The sequence below is a fragment of the Labrus bergylta genome, chromosome 2 (assembly GCF_963930695.1).
Source record: "Labrus bergylta chromosome 2, fLabBer1.1, whole genome shotgun sequence".
Classification (NCBI taxonomy): Eukaryota; Metazoa; Chordata; class Actinopteri; order Labriformes; family Labridae; genus Labrus; species Labrus bergylta.
The window spans coordinates 28,350,980-28,366,701 of NC_089196.1; the positions used below are offsets into that span (position 1 = coordinate 28,350,980).

General features: G+C 40.4%; 2 protein-coding genes across 3 annotated transcripts in view; one reads left to right on the forward strand and one right to left on the reverse strand.

Annotated features, from left to right (window-relative positions):
• LOC109991002 (GTPase IMAP family member 8) overlaps nucleotides 1-6,426 on the reverse strand; it is a 7,849-nt gene extending 1,423 nt beyond the window's left edge. The window contains exons 1-6 of one of the 2 annotated variants that reach the window (XM_020643294.3): nucleotides 6,351-6,426; nucleotides 3,530-3,600; nucleotides 2,959-3,012; nucleotides 2,404-2,463; nucleotides 1,026-2,234; nucleotides 1-559 (exon numbers count right to left, since the gene is read on the reverse strand). The exon at nucleotides 1-559 is cut by the window's left edge and continues 1,423 nt beyond it. In XM_020643294.3, the coding sequence (XP_020498950.2) occupies nucleotides 1-559; nucleotides 1,026-2,234; nucleotides 2,404-2,463; nucleotides 2,959-3,012; nucleotides 3,530-3,545 (1,898 nt within the window). In that variant the 5' untranslated portion in view covers nucleotides 3,546-3,600; nucleotides 6,351-6,426. Of the gene's footprint in view, nucleotides 560-1,025; nucleotides 2,235-2,403; nucleotides 2,464-2,958; nucleotides 3,018-3,529; nucleotides 3,601-6,350 lie in introns of those variants that run through there. The other variant, XM_065950640.1, reaches the window with a different exon arrangement.
• A 2,516-nt stretch (nucleotides 6,427-8,942) lies between these two features.
• Nucleotides 8,943-14,420, forward strand: LOC114920761 (L-rhamnose-binding lectin ELEL-1-like). Its single transcript, XM_029279206.2, has 6 exons — nucleotides 8,943-9,062; nucleotides 10,270-10,305; nucleotides 11,606-11,656; nucleotides 12,469-12,610; nucleotides 12,779-12,933; nucleotides 14,113-14,420. Exons 1-6 carry the CDS (start codon nucleotides 9,032-9,034, stop codon nucleotides 14,139-14,141), a joined length of 444 nt encoding a protein of 147 aa, XP_029135039.2. The 5' UTR covers nucleotides 8,943-9,031; the 3' UTR covers nucleotides 14,142-14,420.
• Nucleotides 14,421-15,722: the final 1,302 nt, after the last annotated feature.

Below are 15,722 nucleotides of genomic sequence, written 5' to 3' on the forward strand. Positions count from 1 at the left end.
GCCATCAGTTCACTGACTTGTTTGCGGTTTGGTTTATCATAGTTGTTAAACACATGGTATCTTCCACCACATTCAGCGAAGAGATTCTTAAAGGAATCATCGCATTTCTCAATGTAATCTTCAATGGACTTCTCCTCATGCTCAAGTGTATCACCTCTTGTGAAAAGAATGATGGTGAACTTTTCAGCATTCACCCCAAAGCCTTCCTTGATGATTTTTAATGCCTCCCTCTCCTCTTCTGTCAGTCTGCCAATTTGTAACACCAACAGGAAGACATGTGGTCCTGGAGCCAGCAGAGTAAAGCATTTCATGATCTCTTTATGAACCTCTTCGTTGGACATAGTTGTGTCAAACAGGCCTGGGGTGTCGACCACAACCACCGGACGACCGTCCACTTCACCTCGTGCTTTCTGACATTCAGTCGTGACTGATATTAGACTTGCCTCAGCTTTGAACTCTTTTCGTCCCAGAATGGTGTTTCCTGAAAAGCTCTTACCACTTCCAGTCTTCCCTAGCAGCACAATCCTGAAACACTCCGGGCTCAGACTTTCATCATCAACTGTGAAATAAGAAAACCCAAGGTTAAATTGAATGGTTACAGTTGCGACAATATGGCATTTAACATTAATTAAATCAATACAGAAATGTACTACAGTGTTTACCGACTGCATTTATGTTTACATTTCACAAATACATTGGCAAAGGTTGCCACCAAAACATTGCCCGTGTATTTGAACACTTGATACAATGTGAAGGAATTTGCCTGCCATGTTAAATTACCCAATATTGGGTGGCTTGCACTTTGATTTTTTTGTAGCCGTGATATTAAAACAGGTATCGGTATCGTTTGATTTTAACTGGTACCGATCAGTGTTTAATCTGAAGCCTGACCATAGGCAACTGGACTCTTAAAACCAAGTCCAGTTGTCCTTGGATCAAGCTTTGAATTTACCTTGACCTGGATGACTCAGAACCTACACAGAGAAAAGTATTTAGTATTCTGGTATTGTGACAACCTTACTTACATCTGATTGTGGTCTTTGTTTCCAGGTCCTCAGGTTCATCGCATAGTTTCGTGATGCTTTTGTCTCCTTGCAGGATTTCCTCCCTTTTGGCAAATGTTTCCGTTGTATAGCAGTGTGGTCTTCCCTTTAATAGCCTCAACCTGTCCACAGCATCCAGCAGCTCTGGGATCTGCTGCTCGTCCTTGATGTTGAGAACAAAAGAGCTTCCTTCACAGCTCTGAAGAAGCTCCTGGATGGCCTTGTGTTCTTTTAGAAAGTTAACAACAGCTGGAGCTGAAGGATCTGACTCTGAAGTGAACACAACCACAGTGAATTCATTGCCTTTTGAGCCAAATGTGTTCTGGAGGATTTTGAACTCTTCTTTGTCTTCATCATTGAGTGGACCCACAGGTAGGACCAGGATGAAGGCATGGACACCCTCAGGACCACAGAGGGAGATGCACCTGAGTGATTCCTTCATCACTTCCTCCTGAGGTTTTCCATACAGGGCAGGAAGCTCCACCAGGGAAACCCATCGTCCACAAACTTCTCCCTGATGTTTAACACACTCTGATGAGCTGGAGGCTGAATACGAACCTCTCTGACCTAGAATGGCCTTGGCTGTTGATATCTTTTCTTCTTCTCTCCCGCCACACAGAACCAGGTTTAAAGCTGGTGTCTTGTGTTCAGACACAGCTCTTATGGACTCCTCAGTCAGTGTCAGGAAGGCTTGTTTACTGCGGTGGACAATGGTTGTAACCCTCTTCATTAACAATCGTTGGTTTTTTTCCAACATGCTGTATTGTCTTCCTCCACATTTCTCAAGCAGTTGATTAAAAGTTGAAGTTTTGATCCCTTCATCAGTTGTGATGACCATTGAATGCTCAAAAGCTTCTTCACCAAACAAATGCAGAATTTTCATAAATGTTTGTAACTTTTTCTCTGTGAATGTCAGAGCTTTCACTGTCAAGAGCAGGACATTGGGTCCAGGATCACAAAGAGCCACACAGTCCTTCATTTCATCTGTTAGTGTTTCCATGGATAAGCCAAACATGTTTGGGGTCTTAACTACTGCTACAGATTGTCCTTTCCAGTCCCCATAGATGACGCCGGATTGACTGACTGGAGAATGCTTCTGGAAATGACCTCCTTGGTTACTGGTGATGAAGTCGCCAAGCTTTGTCTTTATGTTCCTATGTTTCCCCAACAGGAGAATCCTGATTTCAGATACTGGACAAAAAGAGAGGGAAGGAAAGGTCCAAAAATCATCAGTCATGAACAGAACCATAATCGGTTCTAAGCTGTACTCATCTCTAAGTTTATTTTTCTCACAAAGATTTTACATTATCAGCTAATAGATATAATAGATAAATAAGACTGAAACAAGATGGTTACTTACTGTCAGGTCGCACGATCTCATTGCTGCTGCTGCGATCCCTTGGTTGCAACTCATCTGACACTAGAAACCAGAAATGTAAAGTTTTATTATTAATGAATCACATGTACTGCTTAATCATAGTAACAGCTAGAGTTTAACATGGTAAAAAAAAAAAAAGTGTTCCATGTGTGCAAGTGCAACGGATCGTGAAAATTCAGATTCAGATTCAGTCAACTTTTTTAATCCCAGAAGGCCGCTTCAGTTTCACAGCCTGCCGAGTCATTGTAAGAAGCCAAGACAATATAAAAAAACAAACCCAGCAGCATTCAGACAGTTTTATTCACATGCCAGTAACAACAACTCAACAGACGCACAGGTTGCCTGAATGAAAAGCCAGAGTGAGCAAATCTAGAAATTCATAAATACAATGCCAGAAATATATCTGATATATAGATACATACATGAATGGACCTTACAGGTCACCTAAGTGTATAGTAGCAGTCCATACAGTAGATTAATTACAAATGTTCAGCATTCGACCGACGTGGACAAAAATGAAACAAGATGATTACTCACTGTCAGGTGGCAGGATCTGATTGCTGCTCCTGCGCTTCATTGGTTGCAAATCATCTGACATTGGAATCATGGTAAAAAAAAAAAAAAAAAAAACTTTTTAATGTGTGTAAGTGCAACTGATCATGAAAATGCAATTTCACAGAATAACATGATGACAATCGTTTCTCTACACTTGGGCATCGTTGTCCCCTTACATATGACATTTCTAGAATCTCCTAAAACCAAATTCATGTTGACCATTGACGTTTAGTTTAGTTTAGTTTAGTTACAATCAACATAACACTAATAAACAGGACAACATTCAATTTAGCAACTTTCATCATAACACATAACGTTGCAACGATAACAGAAACAGACTTGACAGAACACAACACAATAACACAATAAAAGAGTTTTAGTATCTGCAAGAGCTATATGCTGGTTCTCCTTGGATGGCCAAATTAGCGCCGTCCAGAGGGCGTTTAAGAAAAGACAGATGAAAGAGTGTGTCCAGGTTGATTCATCATTCAGAAATACAGCCCATATATACAGTATGTAATAAAATTTTGATATTAAACTCAATTTAACTCACCGGATATTTCAGCCATAGTGTCACTCTGCTGGGAATAAACAACAGAGTGAATCAACAGGAGGTGCTGCGGCCTGTTAATACAACAGAACATAAAAAATAATTTAATTTATTTATCAGGGGACAGTGTGCACATTGATTAGTTATACAAAGAAAAATTAAAAAGGTGGTTAGACCAGATTAAGCGAGTCTGTAGTCGATCTGTAGTCCCACATAAAAGTGACACAAGACTCCTGTTATGGCTTCAAACAGAAACGTCCAAGTAAGCCACTGCTGAGCGGGTTTAACATGCTATCAAAAAACGAAAAGCAGCAAAATAAAACAAAAAACAAATGAGGTCGTTATCATATTAAGACTATTTTTAAGCTGCTGTTTGTGGTCTAAAAACTGTCCCGCTTCCCACTCTAACCATGTCTCCCCCAGGTGTTATCAATCAATTTAAATTACCCAGCCGATACGCAGCGGCTCTGCTCCAAAAAAGGAACAATAAGGCACAAATACCCCGAATCCATTAAAATTCATTAATGTTTGGCTCTTTTCTATTTCTTAACAATACATAATTCATATTCCCATCTGGCCCCAACAACTCAACAGACCGGCCCGGTTCTAGAACAAAATGACAAAGGCCGCGTCTGAGGTTAAGGGGGTCCAGCAGCTACAGTAAGCGGCAACCGCAATGAAAAAGACCACAGGCGTTATCGGTCCTGCATGTGTCCCCGGTGAACAGACAGGTCACCTGCACCTGTTATCATGACCATCAGATCATAGATGTATTAAACACGATGTGAGTCGCTGTTGTCATTTGAAAGCCTTTTTTTGTTGTTGTCCATTCAATTGAGGGTGCAGATATTTAAAATGAGGGTGCTGTAGGAGCCATGTTTATGAAGTGCAAACACAAATTGTTCCAGCAGGGGTCACCTTTCGGTTAAGGTGAAACTCTATATAGGTAGAAACTATCACTGGGGTGTCAGGTGTTGCTAGACAGGGAGCAATTACACTTTTTTGACCGCTGTACGCTGAGGTAACAGGAGTGATTGTAAATGGACATGTCTGGATTATTGTTTGAACAGTTCACATGTGACAGTAATCAAGACAATGATGGAATGAGAAATTAATATTCCTAAACGAAGAAGATATTGGACTGTCTTATTTTGAATTCTTACGCTCAGGAGCGAAGCAGCAAGAGCGTCAATTAAAAGGCTAGATTAGCCCATCTATGGAGCCCCTCAGTGGCTTTAAGTTTTAGGCTTAGCCGCTATAGGTGCAGTGTATGCTTTTGTACCCTTGTAGAACCGGGCCTGTCAACAGAGGACAATAAAGAAAAACACCTGACAACCCAAAGTGCTTAAACTAGATAATAAAATGCGATGAACACTGTGGAACAGTAAGTATATCGTACTCGGTACAAAGTATTAAAACATAATCATATCAAGTATACAATAAATATGTTTTTAAAATGATCGAGGCTTTACACAATAAATACCAGGAGGAGAATACACACTGCATGTTATATATAATATAATAAACCATACATTATACAGATACTAATGCAGGTTTCTTACTCAATAAAAACATTAAGTACACACTGCACAGTATATAGGCTGCAATATGAGAGACACAGTTAGTGGTAAATTACATAAACATAATGTCTTATTTATTAATACAATATCATACAAATCTTCAAATGTTTCTCTAACTCTAATGTGTGTCTCTAGTCCGTCTACAAACCCCCCAATAATGAGAAAAGTCCATCCTCTCCATCTTTTACCTGCTCCACTTTTCAGAAAATGTGTACTCAAACAGGTCGTTTGGAGATTTTCCCTTCATGACATCACAAAGGGCAGTAACCCCTCCCCCAGGTGGGTGACACTCCCACAGCTAGTTGTTTGTTCTGCCCTCTGAGTTTGCCTTCTCACCGTAAACAATAGGACATGGAGCGAGAAAGCCCAAGACACCCAAGCCCTTCCAGAGAGGGGGTGCGGTCAGACAGCCCATTTACATATTTAAAGGTACAGACACAGAAACAGCCTGTTCTGAGCAGGGCTGAAATAGAGGGGTTTATAGGCATGATCAAATACAGGATCAGAGTGGATTTAGAAGAAACTTCACACACATGTTTTGAGGAGCTCTGAGACTTATTTAAACTGGTTGATGAGGAGGAGAATATGTCACCTTTAAGACTTTAAATTTGTCAAATAAAAATAGTATATTGACATCTTTTCCCCCCCGACAAAAACATTTGTTGCATTTATTTTAAAATGCCAAAAGTTCTTAATCACAACAAGGAAAAACCTTTTTTGTTAGGGCGATGATTTACCTATAATTATATATTGAGGCATGAACTTTTCCATCTCTGTCCTACCAAACACTGAGCCTCTCAATATAGAAACAAACTGACTCTTCTATACGAGCTATAAATGATCAGCAGTTTAAAATATTGGTTTGTACTTCTGAGGTTAAAGTACCGCTCAGAATCCACAGCAGGTGTCCTCATCAGAGTATCAGTCTTAACAAAGGTTGAACATTAAAGACTGTTTTCTTTTATTGCATTATATTGTTCAGCTCTTTTGAATAAACTCTTTATAGCTAATTTCTTGAATAACATGCACTTGGTACAAAGCTGTATATCTTTAAAATTATATCTTTTACTTACTTTACTTATCTCACTTAATCTCTAATTTACGTTCCTTATCTGATTCATATTCTATGTTTATGTTCTATGTTGTGTGTAAGAGCAACTCTAACAGAAAAATTTCCCCCTGGAGATTTAAAAAGTATTTTTGATTTATTTCAATTTGTTTGAATTTATCGTGATTCTACTCACCAGGAAAGTGCTGCGCCATTTTACCTCCAAGAAAAGAAGCTCAAAGTTCACAGAGATGCTGAGTCAGCTGAGGATGAAGAGAGGAGGGTGAAGGTGTGTCCGCTTATAAACAAGAAATCTGATTGTGCAAACTTTGATCCCAAGTGGCTGAGACGCGCCCTCCCTGCTCAGTTAGTCTGCTCAGAACGCAGCTCTCTCCTATGTTTTGAATTTTAGACTGCACTACCAATTTTGAAACACTAGATGTCAGAGTTACACGCTCCTTTAAGCTCCTTTAAGATCTTAACACCCTCAAGAATGAATCAATTACACACTGACTTATCAAAGAGATCTGTGTTACAATAGAGAGGGTTAAAGTAAAAAATGTAAGAAAACATTTCCTCAGTGATAAAGTACTTTTACTTTCTTACTTCACGGCTCAGGTCGCAGCTGACCAAGTCCAAGTCACAAGAATGAAGTCTGAACTCTCAAGTCCTAACTTGACACACATCATTAAAGCGAATTCATCACACTTAAAAACACTCTCATTAAAAGTTAAACACTGTGTCAGTTATGTAAGTCATAATGTTGCTGCTTCCTGTTGCAGTGCACTCTGGTATTTATGAGCCTCGGGGGCCACCTGGACTTCTTCATTAAGCTGCTGTTGCATGCTGGGACATTTTTGGAGTTTCTGGGCAGTAATTATCTGTGAGCATTTCTCTTTGGTTTTGACTTCTTCAAAACAATAAGACCTTTTTTTAAATTTATTTTATTAAGCCAGGTAACGACCCATTGAGATCACGAGGGCAGCAGCACACATCATAAAAATCATCACATGAATAAGTAATAATAGTAATAATAAATTAGTCTTATATAGCATTTTCTAGATACTCAAAGACGCTTTAACAAGGAAAAAACAACAAAAACGACAGTACAGCGAAGAAGTAATGTAAGGGGGGGATGGGAGTTAGAGGTTGTTGGCAGTGTTGAAGAGGTGAGTTTTTAGGGATTTCTTGAAGGAAGTGAGAGTGGGGGAGTCTCAAATGTTTTTTTGGAAGTGAGTTCCAGAGTGTGGGAGCGGCAATGGAGAAGACCCTGTCCCCCCCAGGACCGATGGTTTGGGAGGTTTGCATCGGCAGACCTGAAAGTGCTGGTGGAGAAGCTCAGACAGGTAGAGGGGGAGCCAGGTTGTGAAGCGCTTTATAGGGTGATGATGAGGAGTTTGAAGTGGATACTCTGGGGGATGGGGAGCAAGTGGAGGTTATGAAGGACGGGGGTGATGTGGTCTCTGGTGCGGGAGAGTGTGAGGAGACGAGCAGCGGAGTTCTGAATGTATTGAAGTTTCTTGAGTGTATTTAATGGTGATCCGTAGAGGAGACTGTTGCAGTAGTCTAGTCTGGAGGTGATGACTGCATGGGTGAGGGTCACAGCAGCTGAAAATGAGAAGCATGGGCAGAGATGGAAAAAGGCTGTTTTGGTGATGTGTTTGATGTGTTTAAGTAACAGTAAACAAACAGTTTTAGAGAAAATGACAATGAATAGTGCGAGCATTTGTTCACAGAGAAAGTGCAGAAGCTGTGAGCGCACATAACAATTCAAAAACACAAGCTCTGATATTAACTACGCTGACCTGAAAAGCAGATCGTGAAAGTGAAAACATTTCAGTGATGCCATCAAATTGTTTTATCGCCAACGGTTGTCTTCATCATTTCAGTCATTCATGTAGCCTGCGAAACTACAAATCTCATCCACACTTATGTGAGGTTGTCCATCAGGGGGGATAAAGGGGAAAGCTTTCCGGGGTCCAGTCTCACGGGGAGGGTCCATGGAGGTTAATGAAAACCTGGTCCATCCTAATTTAAAGCAACAAAGCCCACATTTTATTTTACACCTAAATACTCACCATGACCTCTTAAAGCAACAAAAACAAATATTTGTATTTATTGTTCCTTCAGTAAGATGTAGTCTGTTTCATGATGTCAACCCTCTATTCTTTAAATGATGTGTCATCTGTCATCCTCCAACATCCTGCACAGCTGCAAACATCTCATCCACAACTATCAGTATTTTTCTACCAAATTTATAAGAAGATTTATTTTTTAATCCCGCCTACAAAGCTTTCCACCTATTCATTCAGGTACCAGGAGGGGCTTTTTGAATTTTCTGTTTGAACTTTTGAAAATTTGTATTTGTTTCTTTGCAGTAATCAGGATGAAGATTAATGTGAGAGCAGCAGAGCAGATTTTGTTGTACTCTGAAGTTCAATGCTTCAGTCCCGAAGATTAAAGCTCCCAGTTTAAATCTTTTTGTAAATGAGCTTTAGGTTCTTCAAAACAAGCTCATTTTGTAAATATGTGCCCGTTGGCAAACATTTTCACCCCTACAAAACCAGATCCAGATGTTTTTCCTTCAGCCTTTGAGCTTCTTAATGAGGAATATGGAGGAGAATGAGGAGCAGCTGGGATTTAAAGTGTTAAAGGTCCTGAAACCTGTGGATTTATAGATCCCCCTTCTGCAACCTGCAGGGTTTTACACGTCCATCACATCTGTGTCAGGAGGCCCTGCATGCCTGCAGCGGCGGGACAGGCGTCTGCATGTCTGCTGTCAGCACGGACGCATAAATACCTGCGCGTCCAGAGGCTGCGTTCACTGTCAACCTGTCTGCAGGTGGAGGATAGAAGAGGAAGCTGAGAGACACCAACATGGTTCCACTGAGGCTGCTCGCCTTCGGATGTGAGTGCACCGCTTTACTCTGATTCTTTCATCCTTTTACATTCTGGAATAATATATCTCTAGACGGTCTGGAAATGTTTCACTTAAATAAAATGTGGTTATTCACTTTGTTATTGAAAACGTTTGGTTTAGGATAAAATAGTTGTGTCAGAATGTAGACTAATTCCCTGTTTTCCAAAGGTGGTCTCACAGCTGAGATAAAAAGGTATAGTTCAAACTATCAAACAAATGGAGACACATTTCATGAAGGAGTTTAACTGCTTTACTTTGTGTAGTGGATGATGATGGAGCGTGCATTTGTTAGTCAAATATTCCCATCATCTTACACAAATCAAATGGATGTTAGACTATTTTTAGTTTGTCAGGTTGAAACCGTAACTCTGCTGGTAGCTTTTAAGCTCTAAACAGAGTTCAGGGACCCATTTTTTCTTTGAGTAAAGTTTGTGAATTCAGTTCAGAAAATATAGCATAGAATTGTTTCACTTCTCCAGCTTTCATATTTCACCACCAAATCTCCATAGTGCACCTTTAATAAAAGTATTAACACAGTTTGATGGTCCACAGCAGGTTTGCTTACAGGGACAATAAAAGTGTGTGGTATCATATTTGTATTTTCTGCGCTCTGAGCTCTGAGTCTCATTTTGACTGTGATGATGCCGCTTTGAGCTTTTATATTTCTTATCACTTCTTATTACTTCTGTTGAGACAGCTGAATGTGTGCAGCAAAAAGTCCAAAAAGATTTTCCCACCGACGAAAACAATGGTGCATCGTATCACATAGTATCGTATTCCATCGTATCGCATCACATCGCACATAAAATCATCTCGTATTGTATCGTAGAGTATCTTTAGACTGAACTCTGGCATTCGTATGGGATGTTAAAGTGAATTTGTTGGAGCTAATGGTTTCCTAGACTGAAGTTTTCATTAAGCATGCCAACAAAATTCAAAACGTAAACATTTTTCTCTTCTTGTTATTAAAAGATTTTCTGTCGTTTTATTGTTATTGCTCCGGTTATAATATATCCGAAGTCCTCTTTTTATTTTGATGTAAATCAGATGTATGTAATTTTTACTTTTTTAGGCAGCAAAAGGTCACAAACAGAAATGTTTCATAATCCTTAAAGTTAGAACAGGTTGTTTTTATATGTCGCTACAGCTGCTCGTGTTAAACTGGTCAAAGTTTGATGGACTTTTGTGTTTTCAGTGCTCGTTGCATCCTGGTACTTCACTCAAGCTGCTGGTGAGTTTCAGAACAATCACAACCGATTCAGTTTCAGCCACAAGAGCTAAATTTAACAGATATGATCAAGTTTATAACATTTATACGTTTATTTATTTATATCTTATTAATCTGTCATTCCTCCTCTAAAGATAGAAAACAGCTGTTGCTTAATCAAGTTTTGGAAAAATAAAAAATAAACGATTTTACTGGAGATTTTTGACTAAAATACATTTTAGGAGAAAAAACACAACAAAGTTAAAAATCATAATGATAATAATAAAATGTTTGTATAATAAACCTTAGTGGTTATCTAGTGGTTAGTTTCCCATTCGTTTCCCACTAACTATGCACAATGTGTTCACCTTATTGTGAAGTGTTACCAAACCTTCAAAAACAAAGGTGCTGTAGGGACTTGGGTTGGGAAGTGAAGGGTCGCCGGTCACCAAAATATGGAAGTTGTTCTGGTAGCTGGTGCCAGGTCACTTCCCGAGCACTGCCGAGGTGCCCTTAAGCAAGGCTCTGAACCCCCACCAGCTCTGGTACGCTCAATGGGGATTCTAGAGTCTGTTGGGGCCCTAGGCAAAAATCTATATGGGCAAAGAGAGAGTGGGCTCTGTCCCCTAATGGTCTGGGGCCCCAAGCTGTTGCCTGTCTTGCCTGTTGACAAGCAGCGCCTCTGGGTACGCTCCCTGAGCAGCCGCCCCACTCTGACATCTCTCCACTAAACATGTCCACACGTCCTGTTTGCGTTTGTGTGTGATTCAGACCAATGTGTGTGAGAAGCATGTCTTTAAATAACAGAGCGTAAACCAGAATATCCCTCAGGGGTTAATAAAGTATTTCAAAATAACAAATAAATACATTTAAAAAAACACAAAATAAAATAATCTATGAGAGCGTTAAAATCTCGACAGAAAACAATAACAACTCTAACTTTCATGATGATGATGTCACTGCCAGGAGGCGCAGCTCGTCAACAGCCAACTGCTTGGGGCCCCAGGGCGTCCAGGGCTGACAAACCTTAGAACACAGCAGAGGCTCAAAATGTGCAAAGTTTGCAACGACAGTAGGAAACCCCCCCTAAGGGAGCCCCAACTGACAGCACTCAATCGTAGAATCATGATGTTTGTTCTGTGATGTTTTTAGCATTCTTAATTTACATATTTTGAAAAAATTCTGATTTGAACTTTTTTGTTGTTGGTGTCAGATTATAAATACCTGTAATCACCACTGTCACTGCCTACAATCTGACCCATGTGTGTGTGTTTGTGTGTGTGTGTGTGTGTGTGTGTGTGTGTGTGTGTGTGTGTGCTTTCAGAGGGAGAGGTCATCTATGCGTGTCATAATGAGACCGCTGAGATGTCGTGTGGTAAGAAACTAACAGTTTTATCGCTTTATTGTTTGATTGTCTTATTCCTGCTTTATTCTGGTTGTTAAGAGTTTGTTTTCTGTCTCCTGTGTGTTTGTTTCTGATTTTATTTTATTTTAAAAGGCTGATTCATGGTCAGGCATCGCTAATAAGCTAAAAAGTCCTTCATTGTAGACGAGTGTTTGTGAAAGCCGGTTTAAAATTAAAGCTTCTGCGTTGGTACACCAATCACAGTTCAGGGATCAGAGTCAAACGTCTTCAGAGTTTATTTATTTTCCAAATTATTTCCAACTCATAGTGATGTATAACATTTCAGGTGCTTTAAAGTCCAACAATGCACCTAACGCAGTCAACACTGCAGCCTGTCGTGCAGCTCGGCCCGCTGCAGGAAACCAGAGAGAGAGAGCATGGCCTGCTGCAGACCGCTTCATTACTCAGGCCTGATAGGTTGAAGGCAGGAAGTAGGCTGAAAGAGGAAGTGGGACCTACAGCAAAGATGGTGTCTCGTGTGGTGTCAGTTTACTTGCTTCATGCTTGTGTCCCTATAGATATGAGCAATGCATCCAGGTACTGTGCCCAAACGATGCCGGCCCCGCCCCTTCCTGCATGAAAACATTCAGTGTCAAACTAATGGTGATGCTGCTGACAGAAACCTATAAATGATCAACCAAAAATGTGTATGAGTGATCATTTTCTTTACATCAGAGACTTTACAGTCTTATTAAAAAACCCTGAAAAAGAAGTTAAAGCAGTTCTATTACTGCACAGTGTCTGATGATATGTGTAAACCTTTATTTCGTCCTCTCCTCCAGATGTTGGCAGTAAGATAAAGCTGGAACACATCCTGTACAAGGTCGGGGTCGGGACGAGGTGCGGGGAGGGAAAACCCTTCCCAGACGACGGACCGGAGAACTTCTGTTCCTTCCCCTGGGCAGAGATGGTGGTGGAGGACCTGTAAGAAAACAATATCTTATCTTCTTGGTTTAAGGACAACATTGAATGGAGATTGGTAGTTTGTTCCACCACCAGGAGGCGACAAACAGTTTTACTTTTTAATGAACTACCTCTTCTTATTTACAGTCTTTGTTCACACCTCGTTGTCTCTCTGTGTTTCTGTCTCAGCTGTGGGAACAGGAGGTCCTGTAAGGTCCCCGTCACTGAGTGGGTGTTTGGTGAATATCCCTGCAAAGAGGAGACCAGGTACCTGGAGGTATCCTACACCTGTGCAACACCACCTCCTCCCCCTCCTCCACCACCACCTCCAACCAAACCTGACTGTACGTACACGCATGCTTTTGCCTTCTTCTGATAGGATAGCTGTAGAGAGACGTGAAATGTGGGGCGGAAGAGTGAGGGATGACGTGCACCGAACAACGACAGGATCGGGACTCGAACATGCAACCAATGCAACGAGAACCCAGGACTGTAGCCTCTGAACACGGGGCACCTGCTCTAACAACTGATCCAAACCAGCGCTGCATTAGTACTTTATACTTACAATATCCTAAATGTAGCTTCACTTTAATCCTTTAACCAGCCATCAAAAAGCTCTTAAAAAAGTGGGGATTCATATTCAACGGAGCAATATGTAACTCTGACCCCTAGTGTTTAAAATGGGTACTGCAGTCCAAATTCAACACATAGTAGAGAGCTGTCTCCCCCCGCCCCCTCCTCTCTAGAGTCAATGCTCACACAGGTTGCCATGTGGTGGACTCTGAAGCTTCAGTGTTTATCCAGCTCTGCATCGGTCTGTAAACCTTTCTGTGTTCTAATCTCTCTCCATTTTTCAAAAGCATCTCCAATATTGATCCTAGTTTGAGCACGTTTCTGCTCGTGAAGCTTATTAGAAACATGCAGAGGCTTTTTAGGTCGGGTACAATCACTTCTATCTGAACCACTTCTCTTGCCCGCTTCCATCGCTGCAACACCTGTTGACCTGATAACTGCTCTCATATCTGGCAAACCGAGGGGCGTCCAAAACGGCCGCGTGGGGGGTCGCCTTAAAAGCGTCTACCTTCTCTGGTCCAAACAAATCCAGAGCATTCAGGACCAGAATCTAAAGTTAGAAGGAGGACATACTGACTGCTGCATTGTTGTCAGAGAAGCCAGCACTTCAACATAGCATGTTTCCTTAATGTCTGATCATATAGTAAGATCACTTTATCATTTCACTCACTACACATCTTACTGACTGGACATTTAAATCATTTCAAATACTTGTCTTTTATATCATCAACTTCCTTTATTTAATTGTCCCTCTGTTTTATTAAAGCATTTTGAATTCCCTTGTTGTTAAAGGTTGTTTGACCAGTAATCTGTCCTTTCCTCCCTCTTTCCAAACTTTAATCTTTAGACTCAGCGCCCTCTGGTGGCAGAGTATTTCATAGTTTCATACACGGCACAGGTTTTTGTATTTTTTTGTCTCTGATCTGTGTTTATTTCTCCTCTCTCTGCAGGTGAAGAAAAACCAGCCACTGACGCCTGATGATCTTAAATTTGTATTGTTCTTCTCTTTGGAACAGAATATCATGAAGACTCATCGTCGCCTCAACATTTCAGATCAAAGTTTAACTCTCAGTAAAAACCAAGATATCATACTGTCTAACAACCAGAAACAAACTTGTTCTTTAGATCTTAAAGTTTGAGTTTCTGGGAGGAGGCAGAAGTGTTGTATTCATGTTTCTGAATGCGTAAAGTATACTTGAGCTTATTTACTCAAAGAAGGATTTGAAGTCAATTCAATAAAAGTTATCTTCAAACTTTATGTGAGTTCAGTAGATTTCCCTTTGTTTCATTTATCTGCATCTACAGTCACTCTTTTTTTGTTTTAATTGTTGCCATAGCGTAACAAACTAGTGACAAACATGACAAACAAGAAGAAACAGAAAAGGTGAAAGAAAACAAAGGCAGCATGGTGACACAGATCATCGATTACAGATAACAAAGTCTGTTGAGACTTTTTGTTGTGGGAAGTTTTTTTAAAGCATGATGACGAGAGTTCGGGGGAAACAAAAATAACTTCAAATAAAAGTGGATCCCAATTTACGGCCTCGTCCCTTTTACTCGCCTGGTGTTGCTGCATGTTGTCACAAATGAAGGCAGCTCTCACTTCGGTGCTCCGAGGCTTTTAGTGCTGATTAGTTTGAAAATAAAAAGTAAAAGCAGAAAAACACAAAAACATAAAGATGGACTTCAACATCTGTCCAACAAAGACAAAATAATGGTAGTATGCGTTCCAGCTGTGCAGCAGGTTGGCGTGCTGTCTTACAAAGCTGTCATTAGGTGAGAGGCGGGGTTACACCCTGGACTGGTCGCCAGCCACTCACATTGACGCCTATGGACAATTTAGAGACACCAGTTAACCTAACGAACATGTCTTTGGACTGTGAGAAGAAGCCAGAGTACCCACACATGTCGATGGGGATTTGAACCAGAAACCTTCTCACTGTGTGGTGACAGTGTTCACCACTGAACCACCGTGCAGCTCCAAATAAGTGATTTTGTAATTTAATTAGTTAATTTATTGATATCCTATTTTTGTACTCAGCTACATATTCTTTCTGGTGTAAATGAACAATGTTATAGTCTTTCCCATCTTTCCAGTTTTGTTTGAAAGTAATAAATGGCCCGTCTCGTTTTGATGCCTGTCCCGAATAAAGACAGGGTCACTTCATAGACTGAAGAAAATAAGGGCCTAGGCTTTCAGCTGAAGTTGAATTGAAACACATTTTCATACTTTCAAACTGTGTCCATTTCAATGGTTTCACATTTTAAAACAGTTGTAGTTTCCTTCCCTCAGTACTTCAGACACTAGATCTTCTTTCAGATCAAAGAAATCCATTGATTGTGATCTTCAGAGGTTAGAGAGAAACTTTCATTAACATGTTTTAGAAATAACATTTCATTTAAATCATTAAAAATGAACTTTTACACATTCAACAGTTTCTCCACTGGATGGCGCTGTTTGTCTGTCAAACACGGTTCAATAAAATTGTTCTCATTTGTTCACTGTGAAAAAGATTTCTTCAGGTCAACCTTGAATAAGTACGGAGCCCCTGAAGTCCCA

Coding starts and splice junctions, on each gene's coding strand:
- LOC114920761 (XM_029279206.2), top strand. CDS start 9,032: ATGGTTCCACTGAGGCTGCTCGCCTTCGGAT. Junction 10,306..11,605: donor GTACTTCACTCAAGCTGCTG/GTGAGTTTCAGA, acceptor GTGTGCTTTCAG/AGGGAGAGGTCATCTATGCG. Junction 12,611..12,778: donor GAGATGGTGGTGGAGGACCT/GTAAGAAAACAA, acceptor TTTCTGTCTCAG/CTGTGGGAACAGGAGGTCCT.